Source organism: Orbicella faveolata, unplaced genomic scaffold (assembly GCF_042242905.1).
Source record: "Orbicella faveolata isolate gen_17 unplaced genomic scaffold, um_ofav_v1 contig_13, whole genome shotgun sequence".
Taxonomy (NCBI): domain Eukaryota; kingdom Metazoa; phylum Cnidaria; class Anthozoa; order Scleractinia; family Merulinidae; genus Orbicella; species Orbicella faveolata.
The window spans coordinates 14,462,815-14,479,040 of NW_028301540.1; the positions used below are offsets into that span (position 1 = coordinate 14,462,815).

At 37.9% G+C, this 16,226-nt stretch overlaps 1 protein-coding gene across 1 annotated transcript in view; it reads left to right on the forward strand.

Moving 5' to 3' along the window:
- The first annotated feature begins 10 nt into the window (after positions 1–10).
- Positions 11–16,226, forward strand: part of LOC110040164 (vacuolar protein sorting-associated protein 16 homolog) — a 35,091-nt gene continuing 18,875 nt past the window's right edge. Inside the window, exons 1-11 of the mRNA XM_089284719.1 lie at positions 11–199; positions 1,347–1,431; positions 2,026–2,132; positions 3,227–3,355; positions 4,903–5,047; positions 6,664–6,779; positions 10,980–11,102; positions 11,658–11,713; positions 12,455–12,527; positions 13,626–13,722; positions 14,978–15,054. Of these exons, the coding sequence (XP_089140845.1) occupies positions 146–199; positions 1,347–1,431; positions 2,026–2,132; positions 3,227–3,355; positions 4,903–5,047; positions 6,664–6,779; positions 10,980–11,102; positions 11,658–11,713; positions 12,455–12,527; positions 13,626–13,722; positions 14,978–15,054 (1,062 nt within the window). The 5' untranslated portion in view covers positions 11–145. The remainder of the gene's footprint in view (positions 200–1,346; positions 1,432–2,025; positions 2,133–3,226; positions 3,356–4,902; positions 5,048–6,663; positions 6,780–10,979; positions 11,103–11,657; positions 11,714–12,454; positions 12,528–13,625; positions 13,723–14,977; positions 15,055–16,226) is intronic.

Here is a 16,226-nt window from a genome sequence, read left to right on the forward strand (position 1 = left end):
ACCACTGATTATTAGGATTGCAGCCTCGCAAATACCAAAATGGCGGCTGCGACTCGGACAGGGATATATTACGCTGACTGATCTATAGCACCATGTAAACACTTTTAAATAGCGTTATTTCTAAATCAAGACGTTTCGTTCTGAGATGGCTCACGTAACGGTTGACTGGAACCCCCTGGGGAAGGTCTTCTACAGGCAAGTTCATTTCATATATATGGTCGTACCCAACGATGGCCTAGAGTAAGCTTATAAGCTTAAGCTTAATTCTTGCTCTAAAACGTTGTTTATATGCAGTTATGGCAAATAAGCTTGTGACTATGGGACGATAAAAAAGTAACTTTGGTCCAAATTGTTTACATGTACTACAACTATGTAGAACGATGCGTGAGCACAAATAAGTGTTATTTGATTTCCTGGTTGAGAAGCTAAGAGCTCGAGACTGGCAACCTGTTCGTCATTTTCAATCAACCAATCAACCAATCAGTCAGTCTATTAGTCAGTTAATGAAACAATGAACGAATTAGTCAATCAGTCAGTCAACATGTCAGTCAGTCAGTCAGTCAGTCAATCAACTGCAGTATAATCATTCTTTCATTAGGTCAGTCAGTCAGTTAGTCAGTTCGTCAATCAGTCAGTCAAACTGTCAGTCAGTCAGGCAATCAATCAATTGCAATCAATCAATCAGTCATTCAGTCTATCAGTCAGGTTGTCTGTCTGTCTGTCTGTCAGTCAGTCAGTCAGTCAATTTTTCAATGAACCAACCAACCAACCAACTAATTAATACATTCTTAATGAAGCAATCAATGAATCAGTTGATTAATGGACCAACCAACTAGTCAATTAGTGAATTGTTAAAATATACAACAGGAATTGAATTGCTAATTTATTGTTCACCTATTAACCAACTAACTGAACAACCAGCTAACCAGCTGACTGAGTGACCAATCCAGTCAGTGAATTGTTGAAAATAAACAAGAGGAATTCCTTTTGTCGACAAGTTTTTCATTCAATCAATCTTTTGATTAATCAATACCTCAAACTCACCATCTGTTTGTCAATATTAAAAATTGCATCATAGGGTAATGCAATTCAATAGTTTCCAATGGCTTAGACTTTGTGGTATGGTTTTTAGGGCGTTTTTATTTTTCGTTTATTTTAGTTGTTAATAAAACAGTTACTCCACTCGCACTTGTCGGATATGAGGTGATTATAGCTAACTCAGTGCTATACATGTATGTCTCATTGGCTAACTAGCATATCATTTCCAACACATGCTTGTGGAATAATTGTTAAATAAATCTGCATGTAACAGTCTCTGTATCTCCTCAATACATGTATATAGGAAGATAGAGTTATACAGCATGGCCTGGCAAGAAGCTGTGGATCTCTCCAAGTTTATAGTAAGTGCGGCATCTTTTGGGGGTCCTATTGGTAAGTGAAAATGTGATTGTTATTTCTTGCCTTATAGTAAAATAAGCATACTTGTCTGTAGACTTAAAAGCAATGTCTAGACAATAATTTGCCCCTAAACTATGGCTAGAAGATCTGACATTTTGTATTTACTTGGTCATGAAAATCTTATTTTTATCATTGAAAAGTCAGGGAAAAGTCAGGGAATTTTGATAGTGATAGGTGTGGCAACCATGAAAGTACATGACTTTCTAGTAAGCTATTTATCAACTTGAACTCAATAAAGGTAAATGAACCACCATTGGTAAGTCAGTGAAGATGACAGTTTATTTGATAGCCCTTTCATCAAAGTAAAGGTCTTTGTTTAGATATCTAGTGTCTTTTGCTGTCAGAAAAGTAAGTTGGTTCATTTTACTAAGGAATTGAAAAGAAAAAGGTTTAGCAAAGATCACTCTGTGAAATGTAGATTTGTGGCCTACATTTTTTAGCTGTTATTGAAATGTTATATTTAAGTTTTTGACATTTCTTTCCCACCACACTTGCGTGTAAGTTAAAAAGAGGATTTACTAATATACATGTAGAGCAGCCATGTAATGAGCTTGTAATAACTTGCAGCTCTCATACGAGATGACAAACATTTTGCACGTGTCCAAGGATCGTCCATCAACAAACCGATCATTCATATTTTCTCCTCTGCTGGAAAGGAACTTGCTACTGTCAAGGTAAGCTTTGGCAGCTATCCCAGGTAGATTCAGCAGTTGATGTGACAACTTAGGCCACATGAGCAAGGGGTATATATATATTTCTTTTTCTTCAAAAAGGAAGTTTTTTATTACAACACACATAATTTACAACACTTAACCTTAAAATGCTTGCAACAATAATGCTACTTAATATACAAATATTACCTACAAAAGTACCATACATGTAACTACATTGCTTGTAACAGCAAATAGCTTACAAGACTCTAACATCGCTTGTGATATGTACTCTACTTATAATACTAAAACAACTTACAATACTAACCTTGCTTACAATTTACTAACACCTTACAGCAAGGGGTATTATAGTCATCAACATCATTTGTTTGTTCTTCTTCAAGTAGAGAATTAGACTGTAGGGTCTCTGCCCCCAGGCTATCCCATCCTCTGCAGCTGATGCTACTTCTGTCCACTGGTTCTTAGTCGTTTTCCCCTTAAGCTCCCTTTCCACTGTTCTTGCCCATGTAAATTATTTTTCCTACATTCTGGGAGCATTATATATGTGACTTTGAATGTTAAGGGACAACAATAGTAATGACGACGAAGTGTTGCGTTGTGGATTGTTGTGGAGTGAAGGCAGCGTGGTCGCATTATTAGGGTATTGGACTTGAAATGCAGAAGTTGCAGGTTCAAGTCCCGTTCTGACCACCAGCTGGTGTTGTTCTCAGTAGTCCCGAGTTCAACTCCTCAGTGACGCTTGTAATTAGCCAACTGGTCTGCCTTCTGCCAGTTGGAATTACTAACCACATTATCTTCATTTACATTGTATTTGTTTCATCATTTGTTTCTGCTGGCCCTGAAAGACCCCAACGGTGGAGTAGCCAATTAAGATGGTTATTTATTTATTTTAAAAGTGTTCTGATTTTATTTCTGTTCAGATTACTTTTTATAATTTTGATCGTGTGTTTAAATTTAATGCATAGCTAAATGTGCAGGCAGGGGCCCTATGCGCCACATGTTGTGAAGAGGCCCAAGTAAGTTAATGTAGAGTACATGTATCATGTATGCAATTCTGTGTTCTTGCTTTGAAGATCACTATTTTCACTTATTTTCAGTGGGATGGAGGTGCTATTGTTCAGATGGGTTGGTCTGTTTCAGAGGATCTTCTGTGTGTAGCTGATGATGGAAGCGTTTTTGTTTATGATATTCATGGAGCAATCAAGAAAACGTTAACCATGGGTCAGGTTAGTGAGATGCTTTAGTAATAATTCAGACATTTCTCTTCACTGTTTCAATTCGGTACCGTTTATTATCATTATCATTATCGTCATCTTCTGTTATTTGCCTGAGGTTAAATAATAATAAAAAATAATAACAATAACAAAAGGCATCAAGGAGACCTCCAAAGAAACCCACTAGGCTTATAGCAGCACAGGCGTCCCAAACTCATGATTCAAGGAATCAATCAAATATTAATGATTTATGTACACATATCGAGTGAGACGTGACTGCCGTTAGTGCGCGGTGTTGTGTTGCACATTGGGCCGTCGAGAATTTGAGCGCTCTACAAGGCATTGTATGGAATTTAAAATAACGGACGATAAAATTGCGCAATGAAATCAAATGTTACCTTTTTTGCATAAAATGCAACTTACCAGACGGGTGCACAGTCAAAAATTTCCGTTGAAAAATATGACCCTCTCCCCACGACCCCACAGGAGCATGTTGACGCCGGAGCAGTCACTAATGTTGATTTCAAGCTGTACTGTAGTCTGGAGGACAGTCACAAACTGCAGCGGAAAGTTGAAAGCTCCAATAGTGAAGCAAAAATTGAATTTGAGCAGAAAGTTTGAAGATTTTTCCAAGCTGAGCAGAAAAGGGGACCAATGGAACAATCCTTCTTTGCATCGGAGTGAAAAATTGAGTAGCGGATTCGAATTTCGGTGAGAAAACGGCCTCCCAGCCCAGGTCTTTCGAAACAGCAGTGTCCAGCCTTGACTTTGTCCATAGAGATCTACGACAAACACCTGAAAACCCCCCAAAAACAATGAAATAGGCCAAATGGACAACAGAAACCAGGCAAGGTGAGTATATTTTCTTAATTTTATTCAAAAAAAGTAACATTTGATTTCATTGCTCAATTTTATGCTTCATTATTTTAAATTCCATACAACGCCTTGTAGAGCGCTCAAATTCTCAACGGCCCAATGTGTAACATTTTCATTTTCATGTCATTTTATTTATTTATTCCATTCTTGAAAATGTGTAACACAACACCACGCACCTCGAATTGTGAGTTTGGGACGCCCGTGATAGCAGAGGCCACTTCAGTTGTTAAGTATATATTGTAATGCATTCCGCATGCACGGCATGGCCAATTCACCATATTTGCCTTGAAAATGTAATCAACTTTTTCTTAAAGCTGGAGAAGCTTGTTGAACTAGTTATAGGTGCTGGTAGAGAATTCCAAATTTTAGGTCCTTGACAGAGGATTAAGATTTATGTGACAGTGCTGTTCTCATGCTATAACTGTGTACTTGACTTTTTGTTACAAAAAAACTGAGAAACATCAAGGGCAACAAATGATTGTCATAATGAAACATAAATTTAGTTCACAGACTCTTTTATTGCAAATCTTTTTCAGTGCAGTTATTATTTTTTTCCCAGTGCAAAATCATTAGTCAGTGATTTACTACCGACTGTCTTGCACCCCCACTATCTTGAATTATTTTTTGTTTGTTCCTGTTATTTTATGGCAATCCTATGTACTCTACCATTAAATACTTTGTAGGATGCCAAGGAATCAAAAGTTATTGACTGCAAAATCTACAACTTTGCTGGAAGGACAGGAGTAGCAGTCTTGACTGGTAGTTACCATTTCTATGTTGCCAACAATGTGGAAGAGGTCCGCAGTCGACGTATTTTTGATCCACCAGGTAAATGGCGTCAGGAATTTTTGCCATCTGTTGACTGATTTAATTTTCATGAAGTAAATGTTGAATGTCTGTTAAAAAACATTTGCTTTCATCACAAACTTAATGTTCAACAGACTGTTGGTTAAGCAGTTTTGGTCTCTAGATTATTTAAGTTCTCAATTTATTCTGTGTCATGCAATATTTTGCCTGACAGTCTCAGAAATTCTGAATGTAAACTTTCTCAGTGTTTCAGCCAGGAAATTTTACTTGAGGGCCAAAGTGGCCCCTGAAGACCGTTGTTAGGGACCATTTTTTTAGGAAAGGGGCCAATAAATTGAAAGCTACAGAAGGAAAAAATGCATCAGGGTACAAGGGAAAATAAAGCAGTTTATTAGGATCTATGATAAAATTCAATAAGTGCTTTTTGAAGTGTTTCTACTCAATAAAGTTTCTTTTGAATCAGTTACTAGTTTGAAGGATCCGTGCATTACAAGAGAAAAATTCTTAGGCATACATGACTTAGTCAATGATCAAGGGTTTGCAATGCATTATAGGGCGATTTCATACACGGTCAGCCGTTTGTATTGTAAGTTTTCCGAGAATCAATACTACAGCAAAGCAAAAGGACAGACTGACTTCTCTTCTTCTGTTGAATGTTTTAGAAGCAAAGATCTTTCGATGTGATTTTCTAGAAGGACATAATGTGTGACAAAATAGCCGTTACTGATTGTCAACACAGAGAAATGTAGTTGTCATTATGGCGACTAAACCAGAAGTTTTGGTCGTCAAAGATGAAATGTTAGTTGTATTGGTGACCATATTGGTCACAATTTCGAACCTTGCATCGGATGGCTTTTAAAATACTATGCCTGTATTAAGCCTGAAGTCTTGTAAAAGGAAAAGGGCCAAATTGGCCCTTTTCTCGTTTTTCTGGGGGCCATCTCTGATTGCAGCGCAGGATTCCCGCAATGGCGTGTTATGGCGGAAACACTGCTTTCTATTTCTATAATTTTAAGTCCATAGTTCTCACCTGTTAGTCTCTGAGTTCTTTTCTTTAAGAACATGCACATGGACTTGTAATGTTTCTTAAAATATTCATGTAATTTTATGTTTTAATAATGAATGGAAGCATTTTTCAAACCCCCAAGTTGATTTGTTGCCAAAGAGTGAGACTTCGGAGAGTGTAACTACCCATTGTGACAGCAGATGGATCACCTCCCTGGGGGATCTGGAGCTATGCAACTGAGAACATTTTGAAAAGTTGAAGTGTCTAAGACATGTTTTCCTGTTGTTCTGAACAGAAATGCAAACCCACCGACTGGTATTAATAATACTTGCTCTGCATGAGCAGGTTGGAGACCATCTTTCCTATTGGAAAGCATTTGAAGCAGGTACAGGGCAGGAAAAAAATTGGAATCCAGTTGCCCAGTGGGCCAGTACATTTCAGTTGTCAGTTGCCCCCAATAAAATATTACTTGCCCAACAGGCATGCAGTGTTCATGCCTTCTCAACTACATACTGTACATCATTTACGTTTAGAGCAGCAGCCCTAGACACAGTTTGAACCCAGGTTGTTTACCTGCACCATTATCTACTAATTTTTTTGACAGTGCTAACAAGCTTATTACTGTTAATAGGTTTGGATGCCCCGCCCAGCAGCTGGGTGATAATACCTCACGACAGAGGCTCGACACTGCTTGTGGCCATTGATCATCTCTTGTACCTTACTGATAAGAGTCAATGCAATAAACAGGTGTGTGATCAACCCAGTCAATCTCAGCAGTCACTGACGGAATTTGAAATTCAAAATATTTCAATTTGCAGTCATAGCAGAGCTCCTACACGCCGAAGACGTGCGAGCCGAGCCCCATACCTTAGAAAATTTGGTAGCCCATTGATCTGAAAAATTTTGGTTGTCATGTGACTGTCCATACATCCATACATCCATACGCCAAGACCTTAAAAACTAAGAGAGTAACATCATAACCATAGCTACACCTTTGATTTTGGGCATCCATGCTATTGTTAATTGACAGCTGTCACAACAAGTTATCCGCTGACCAGTATCATGTAACCATATTGTGGGCTCAGGTTTAGAGCTCATTGAGGCTGGGTGTTTTTTTGAAGTTGACCACTGATTTAGTTACTGGTTTTCCGATTGGATCGCTTGCTCAAGTCAGGTTATTTCGCTGGGGGAGAAGGAGGGAGTACTTGCAAAGGCAAAATTTCAACACAAATTAACCCCTGGCGCATTGTTGACTTTCCTTCTGAGATATTCCTTGCACAATCGTCTCTTGGAAAGTCCCTGATATATTGCATAGTACATAATTGAAGGCTTTCGTGCAAAAAGGGCATATATAGCATTTTGGGCCGATTTCTATTTTTTACAGGATCAAGCTAAGTTTGGGCAGATTGACTTGTTTTGACGTGAAAAGCATCGTTGCATAATTGTTTTTTTGATTTGCACTTCGTTTTTGAGAAATAACGTATGCAAAAATGACTCAGTTTTCTGAGTGGCATCTTTTGGAGCAAATCCCTGGAAGGTGGATTTTGACGCAGCATGAACTTAAACGGTTAAGTTTAGCAGCTTCGAGAACACAATTTTTTTTCAAATAGATGTTTTGATTTTTGAAAGAAGTAGAGAAATAGACCGGAAAAAAAAATTGACTGACCTCGTATCAAACCGGATGTGTCACGACAAAACAAACTTGGATGCAGCCCGTTCAGCACCTTATCCACTTGTGCTAATGAAGCAAGATAATTGTGTAATTATATGAATAATAAAACTAGCGGCAAATACCACGCTTCAGTGACTTCATCATTTAGCAAAACAAAAGGTTTCTTTAACTTGTTTTTCGCTCAACAAAAGATCTCCCAAAGATACCCTTGGAAAACTGAGTTTTTTCCATACGATATTTCTCAAAAACAAAGTGCAAATCAACAAAACAATCATGCAATGATGCTTTTCATGTCAAAACAAGTCAGTCTGCCAAAAATTAGCTTGGTCCGGCAAAAAACAAAAATCGGCCCAAAATGCTATGTATGCCCTTTTTGCATGAAAGCCTTCAATTTCTACAATCTTGGTTAGGCTTATTAACCACGCAGCCATGGGCCGAGCGCGGTTCATGTTCTACCCTTGGTTTATTTTTTTTTATTTTTTTTTTGTCGGAGACCAGACACAGATCTCCACTCGGCCAACTTTGAATTACGCAATCTGTAATGTTTACTCGCCAAACCTTGTTTCTTCAGGGTCAACAAAAATCTCAGATTACAAAATCACGCTGAACCTACACGTTGCAAAAAAGCTTCTTCAAAACCCTGACATCGAAGCGATATATCACTTAAGCGTTAATAGCTACCACACATCGGCAGAAGGTAAATCTATTCCTTAACAATCCAGCTTTATCGTGTTAAAATTTCAGCGAAATCGAACAAAACCAGAATTAATTAGAATTTTTTTGTGACCTCACTCCCCAGACTTGTCCTAACAAAGGAAGCAACGGTAGCCCATAGCAACCGAAAAACACGAACATAACAAAGTCGACGTTTCGGCCAAAAAACTCCAGAATTATCGCCTGAGAGCTTAAACGTGAATGGGAACATCTTTTTCAAACTTTTTTCAACTCATTTAGACAAAAGAATAGCCTCGGCGGGCTACAAAAATGACCAAGAGAAAAAACAGAACAAGACAGCAGAACAAACCGATAATATTTCACTGCATGGCTTTCGGCACGAAGACGAAAATACAGCTTACTTCTGGATAAATTCAGCCTCAGAAGCCACCAACTGGTCCCATATTACTTTCTGTATCCTTACAAATGTCCTGACTTCCATCTCCGAAAGATTTTGCCCCAATTTTGAGCAAATAAACATTTTGCCGACAGCGACCACCATTACGGTGGCTTACATACTAAATTAGCTAACTTGACAAAATTCTCCCGAGGGGGGAGGATGTGACGAAAAGAGCTGAAAAATGGCCTGTAATTGGCTAATGATGAGATCTTCCCACTGTGCAAATTTGGTGAGAATCGAAAGTAACGCCAATTTTCTGTCACGTTTTCAATCTGTAGCCACTGGAGTGACCCAAATCGATACATCGGTCGGGATAGAGTTTCATTATTAAATTACATGACTTGTGTGACTACTTTGCTAGCCCTTTACTCGTGGAAAACACCAATCAAATTTAATCATGTCTTTAAAGAAAGAAAGCTGTTGTTAATAGTGTTATTATCGTGTGGTTCATATCGTTCATGCCCATACATATCCTGAAGAAAGTTCTAGATTAGGACCATTACATCATCGGAGATTTGTCAACGGCTACCACTGATGGTGCAATAATACAGTTTGTGTTGATCAAGTGATGTGATGTCTACAGTAAGAAAAGAATCATCAATGACTGCTTTGAAATGTGCACTACATTCCGACGGTAGTGCTAAGCAAACAGTTAAATTTTAAAAGCACGGTTATAAGATCTAAAAGATCTTCTTGTTGGGTATAAATTGTTAAAATTTAAGTGGAAAAAATTGCAAAACCACACGCTAAATAATTACATGCTCACAATTGATAATTTTTTTGATTTTGTGATCGAAGAAAAAAATCATTTTCTTTTTCCTTTATGGTCAGTTATTGCAATCAGACGTTCCACTTTTAGGCTTGGCTAAATCTATATATTATGAAGACAAACAGCACTGCATAAAACTTTCATTTGAATGGTCGCACACTAAGGTTTCATCCACAGACTTAGGAATAACAGACCTTATTATATATGTATGACTAAGAAAAGTACTTCATCTTGATTGGCTGATAGCAGGCCAATTTATTGTAAATTTTTAATTTACCTTGCAGTGTGAATTAACAAGAGAGTGTTCATAATTTCCTCAGTCATACAATAAATGAATAGTTGTATGCAAGTTTGAGCAATTTTACAAGGATTGTCTTGACGTTCGAAAATTCTTTCAAATTGCAACTCGCCTGAAGGCTCATGTAATTTTGAGAGAACTTTTAAATATTACTCATTAGATACGATTACCTACAATTGTAATGGAAACATGTACTTGTTTATGGAGAGGTTTGACTCCAGTGAATATATGAAATACCATACATTTGAACTGCGGAGAAAGATAGAAAGACATGATTGATAATCGCAGTTATATGTATACACAACATAGTATAAGTAGTTGTGAAATTAAAGCCTGAAAAAAAATTTAGGCATGAATGGGATTTGAACCCATGACCTCTGCAATACTGGTGCAGTGCAAATATATGGTCTTTTATATATTTACTTGTTCCTCACCATCTACCGGTACATAATGTACGAGAGTCAATATATTACGAACTAACAATGTGACCAGCTCCCGGTTGGCTTGATAGCTCAGTTGGTAGAGCACTGCACTGGTATCGCAGAGGTCATGAGTTTGAATCCTGTTTATGCCTGAATTTTGTTCAGGCTTTAATTTCACAACTGCTTAAGTTGTGTATATAACTGCAATGATCAACCATGTCTCCATGGTTTGACTATTGGAATGTCTCAGCCTTCATTTGCATAGCACACTAGCTGTCTTGAAATATTTGGTATTCCAAAAACTGAAATCAAGAGAAGGGACCAATTCAAGGGATGACACAAAATCAATGAATTCTAATTGCCACTATCTTCTGAATTAAAACTATAGCTATTTCAAGACTGCAAATAATTTTTTCTCTTGAAAGGACACATGTCCTACTAAGACACCATCTTGGTTAGACAAAACAAATTGTGGGTGCTTTATCATTTTTATTCATCCTACCATGAAATGATTTATGATAAAAAAAGTTGTCTGGACATCATGTCCGACCACAGTTGGGATTTCATCAGACATGAGCAAATTTTGGTCAGCCAATGTCCGATCACCGACTGTTATTTGCAGCCTGGTATTTTCTAATATTATTGATAATGACCCTATATGTTATTTTCCAGACTGTGACATTCAAAGAAGGGCCAGTGACTTCCATTATAGAAATGGCAATATCTTATAACTATGAATACCTGGCAATGTTTACTGACACTGGTTTGCTGTGGATTGGATCGGCAGATCTGGAGGTTTGTTGTTGTTGTTGTTGTTGTTGTTGTTGTTGTCAGGATTTTATGAAGTAGTTCTTTCACTTGTTGACTCAAAGTGGGATCTATTATAGATTTAAAATCAGTTTTCCAGGTTGACAACAACAAGAAATGGTAAGATTACCTATGTCCTAAATGATGAGAAAGGCTATCCACTCTGCTTTACACATAATATTTGTATCCAACAGGACTTGAATTCCTGCCTGCCCTTTGGACAACCAGCTCTCAAATTTTGCTTGCCCTGGGCAAGTCTTTGTTTACTTTTTTATATAGTTGGTCTACGACTTGCCTGGGCCCTTGCCTATTGGGCAAGTGAGAATAAAAAATTTCTTATCCAGCGAGAAAATCTGCATGACTGTACTTGTCCCAGATGACTGGATGCCATTTTTTTTAAGCCCTGTCCGAGTTGTTTAATGAAGCATGTATGAGGCTGACTGCCAAACCGACTGACACTTTGGTAGCTGAATGGATTGGTTGGTTCTACAGTGTAGCTGTAGAAGAATATTATAGACAGTCTGCAATGTGTGTTTATTTCAGAAAGTCTACTGTGAGTTCAACACTGCCTGTCATTCGAGACCCAAACAGTTAGCATGGTAAGCCTTATTCTGTCCATTGTTTGAAAGGTCAGTGACTGACCATGTTACTTTTATCATAAATATTACAAAATGTAATTCTACATCAATTTGCATTTAAGTATTACATGGTTCCAGAAAATATCTATACCCTCAAGGAAATGTATTGGAAATTCAAAGGGGGAGGGGAGGTCTCAAAAGCCAAAATTGGGGCTATGAATATATTCTGGATCAACACATCAGGTGTCCCAGTTAGTAGGCTCCCTGCAGGAATAGTCAGCCAGTAATATTTTTTTAAAAAAAACAGCACATTAAAATTAAGTTGTTGATTTGATTTTGAAAGAAAATAAATGGTAAATAAGTAGAAAATATGAAATTTTTGTGTCAGACAAATCTACATGACAAAACCCATTATTGGAGAGAAAGCTTAGAACAATGCCAAACGAGGTAAAAATTGTGCTTTGGGGATGAGTGTATGGTGATAAGATTGTGCTGTGCTGTAGCTTGTGTAAGTTGTATGTAGTATTAATTTTAATGAAAATGAAGTTGTTTATTCTTCCATAGTTGTGTAACATCAGCGATGATAACAGGTTATACAATCACATAATTTTTACTTCACTTGTGATGACTTAGTGATACTGTATGCTATTAAGACAGTGTTTAATGTAGATGAAGAATGTGGAAACACTTTGGATGCACTTAAATCAGAATTACTTAAAATGTCTAGTTGTTTACAAAAACTCTACTTTATTTTTCTGTTAGGTGTGCGACAGGTGCAGTGATCTGTTACTGGGATGATTATCTAGATGTGGTTGGACCAACACAGGACACCATAAGATATCCTTTGAATTTTATCACATGATATGGTTAGATTGTAGAAAACAGCCTAAAGAAAATACACATACTGATTGGTTAAAAGACATGTTTCTGTTTTTAATTAACAGTTAGATAAAATTTATGAGCTTGGACACGCATTGAAATCGAGAGCAAATTACATTGTTTTTATTAGTATGAATCTAGTGGTCATTCAAAACTTTATCTAATATCTCTTCACAGACACTTCGAAAACACAAAGAAGCAGCTAAGTTTTGTTAACAGCCTCACACTGCTAAGCTACTCACTATCTTCAGCAGAATAGCTAGTGAGTGGCATAGCCAATAAGAAGACAGTTTTGGTGATAGTAGATTTATACTAAGACTTGATAGAAACACAAAAAATGTTTTCCATTTCTTAAGTACATGTACTTACTTGACACAGTTGAATGTGATAGGGACGTGAGGCGCCCTTATGATTACCACATTAACTCTGAATTGAGTGCTTAGATTTCATATGCTGTCCAAGGTAGTAGTTTTGTTTTCCTGGACAAGGCACTTTAGTCTCACAGTGTCTCTCTCCACTCACTTGGTTAAGTACTGGCAAATTGAAAGGGCAACATGGCAGATAACTGCAGACGGAGGTGATTCATTATGGAATAGTTGGCCTTTCATCCAAGGGGAGCAGAAATGTACTCCTGTTGGTCTATGGCAATGTGGGCCACTTTGTAAACATCACTATTGTATGCTGTTGCGTTTGAGATATTTTACAGCAGGGTGGGGCAGGGTGGGGTTAAAAGGTGAAGCATAACATGGTATTTATCTTTGTTGTTGTTGTTTTTATTTTTGCTGTTTGGAGGGGTGCTTTATCATAGCCTCAAATCTTAAACCCCTTTTGTTGTTTTTTTGTTGTTGTTGTTTTGTATTGATTTTTCTTGATTCACTCTGCTGGGGGTCTGTTTAGATGGCTGTGATAAATGTAGAAACTTTGATGCACCATTTTGTGCAAAGTTTATCAACCAGCCTTTCACAAAGATATCAAGTCCTAGAAACGCTTATCTCTGCTTTTTAACCTCTAGTGGATAAATACACTTTGAGAGAATTTTTTCTTGACATAGGAGAGATATCAGATGGACAGCTCAGTTCATCTGGTTCAGGAGTTGGATGGGGTCAGAATCATCGGCAATGAGGCTCATGAGCTGCTCCAGCGAGTTCCTGGTTAGTCGTATGGGTTATTCTGCCTTAAGCTGTATAGTGTTTGTATAGTGTCTGTAAGGTGCCCTTTTTGTAGAAAGCCTCCAGCTGATGCTCATTGAAAAAAAACAGGAAAGTTATGTTGGTTCAAAATGTTTTTCCGGGGACTTTTGCAATTTCAAAAATTGGTTTGGTCGTTTTGGAAGAGATTTTTCACCTGAAAAATTTTCTGTACAAACCAAGAATACTCTATGCTTATTGGTAAAACTTTGTCATCATAATATGAAACAGAACTGGAATAAATGTTACAAATACCTGAATGTATTGTATTGGCATGAAAATAAATACAAAACAAACTTTACGGGATTGTGCGATCTGAGTTCGAGCACTGGCTAGAGACATTGAGTTGTGTTCTTGGGCAAGGCACTTTACTCTCAGAGTGCCTAGTTCCACCCAGGTGTATAAATGGGTACCGACGAAATTTGTTGCTGGCGTGGTTACCCTGTAATGAACTAGCATCCCATTCAGGGGGGAGTGGAAATACTCCGGGACACTTCATGCTACTGAAACCAGAGATAAGCACCGGCCTGATGGGTCACGAGGCCCGGAACACAGACTTAACCTACTTTACAATCAGTACAAGTTATGTTGGTCTGCTAGACCTAAATGAAGTCTAGGTGTATTTATATGATATGTCAGATTATTGTCACATTTTGACTGGGTCTTTCTTATGATCAGGTGGAGGACAAATGCATAGACGACACCATTAAGGATTTTTTTTTGGTTTCATTAAAATGTTTAACAACATCAGTGACACACTCGGCTATCGCCTCGTGTACCACTTTTTTGTTCTTTCCACACTTTGACGTCATCTGTTAACAATTACAGAACAGAACCACGGCTAAATGGAATCTGGTTGTTAAATATACAGTAAAGCCGGCCAGTTCTTATTGTCTGAAGGGGACGGAGTGGGTAGTTTTAAATTAGGGGACAGAACAGAATAAGTGGAATTGAAAATGAATCACAGGGGAACCCCGCCTCACGGCCACCTTGTTAATACGGCCATTTTATTCTGGTTCTTTAGAATGAAATTTTATTCTGGCCCAAGCAAAAGCTCAGTCAGTCATTTTCTTATTTTAAAGAACCTCCTTTAGTACGGCCACCCCGTTAATACGGCCAGATTTTTATGGCCCGTTGGTGACCGGATTAACGGGGTTCCACTGTATTTGTTCCACCTATTTTTTTAATCACATCATACCATGTTTCATTGATTTCTCAGCTGCTGTTGAGCAAGTATTTAAAATTGGTTCAATGGAACCTGGTGCCATGTTGTTTGATGCATCTAAAGAATTTGAGGTAAGTAACTTTCCATTCCACGAGGCGCAAATTTTGATCTTCATTTTGTGTACTGTAAGATATAAGATTTAAAAGACCACAATCCTTTCTTGTCGCGATGTAGTTATGATACCTTCGCTACACCTTGTAGTTCGCAATGTAGTCAATCCTTTGTTTGAAGGGAGAGTTTCACTGTTGGGGTTTGCCCAACCTTTGGCATGAGAGGGAATCAAGTCCATTTTTTCAGCAATCACAGACTTTAATTTGGATAAGCAGAGTTTCTGATGCCCACATTTTGCAGATTTACACTGAAAGTGTTGAATTTAGTATTGAACATAGAACTGATTATTATTAGGGCCGAAGAATTTAACCTGGACACGCCGATGTACAGTGCCATTTTGTGGTGCATTTGTGTCAGAACATACAAAAGGAATTCTAATTAGAAATACCACCTCTATTGCACGTTTACGCCGAGATTCTTTTGGTCAGCACCAAGAATTACAACCTCCTGTCGGACCCGATTTTCTGAACGTGCACAGAGTATTCGTTTCTCATTCTCAGGCAATCAGATTTGTCAGATTTGACGGCCCGAGAATCGCGTACTTCAGGTGTTGAGTGCTTCCAGAGGTCGGGATTCTTGGTGCTGAACAAAATGATCGCGGCCTCTGGGGACTAGATTGAGTGAACACTTGGTCATGCTTAAAAACACATCCCATAAATGGACACTTTTCAGGTCACAGGCTATCCTAGTCGCTTCATGCTATAAGAACCAGGATTGTAACAGACCAATGATTACAATCACCTACAAGAACCATTTTGGTTCTTCCATCCTCACTGTATTAATGTTGGACAATGCCTCCTGATTGTAACACATTGGAAACCAGATCGATATAACAAACTGCCAAGAAACTAAAAAAATACATTTTCTGGTTTGTGGGAAAGAAAGCAATATCGCCCTGTATATCTTGGGGTTTGGGTAATGGCTGGTTGGCGTCAAAATTGTTGAACAGTTTAACTGTAGTGTAGCAGTTGACATGTAACTTGGAGTTTTCTTTTTAGCTCGGGCTGTGAAAAGCTAAAGAATTCCCATCTCGTTAATCTATTTTACATTAAACTTAAGTAATTTATTACTTGATCCCATTTATTAATTATGTCGTGGTTTGGGTTTCTAGATTGTATTTAAAAAGTAGTGA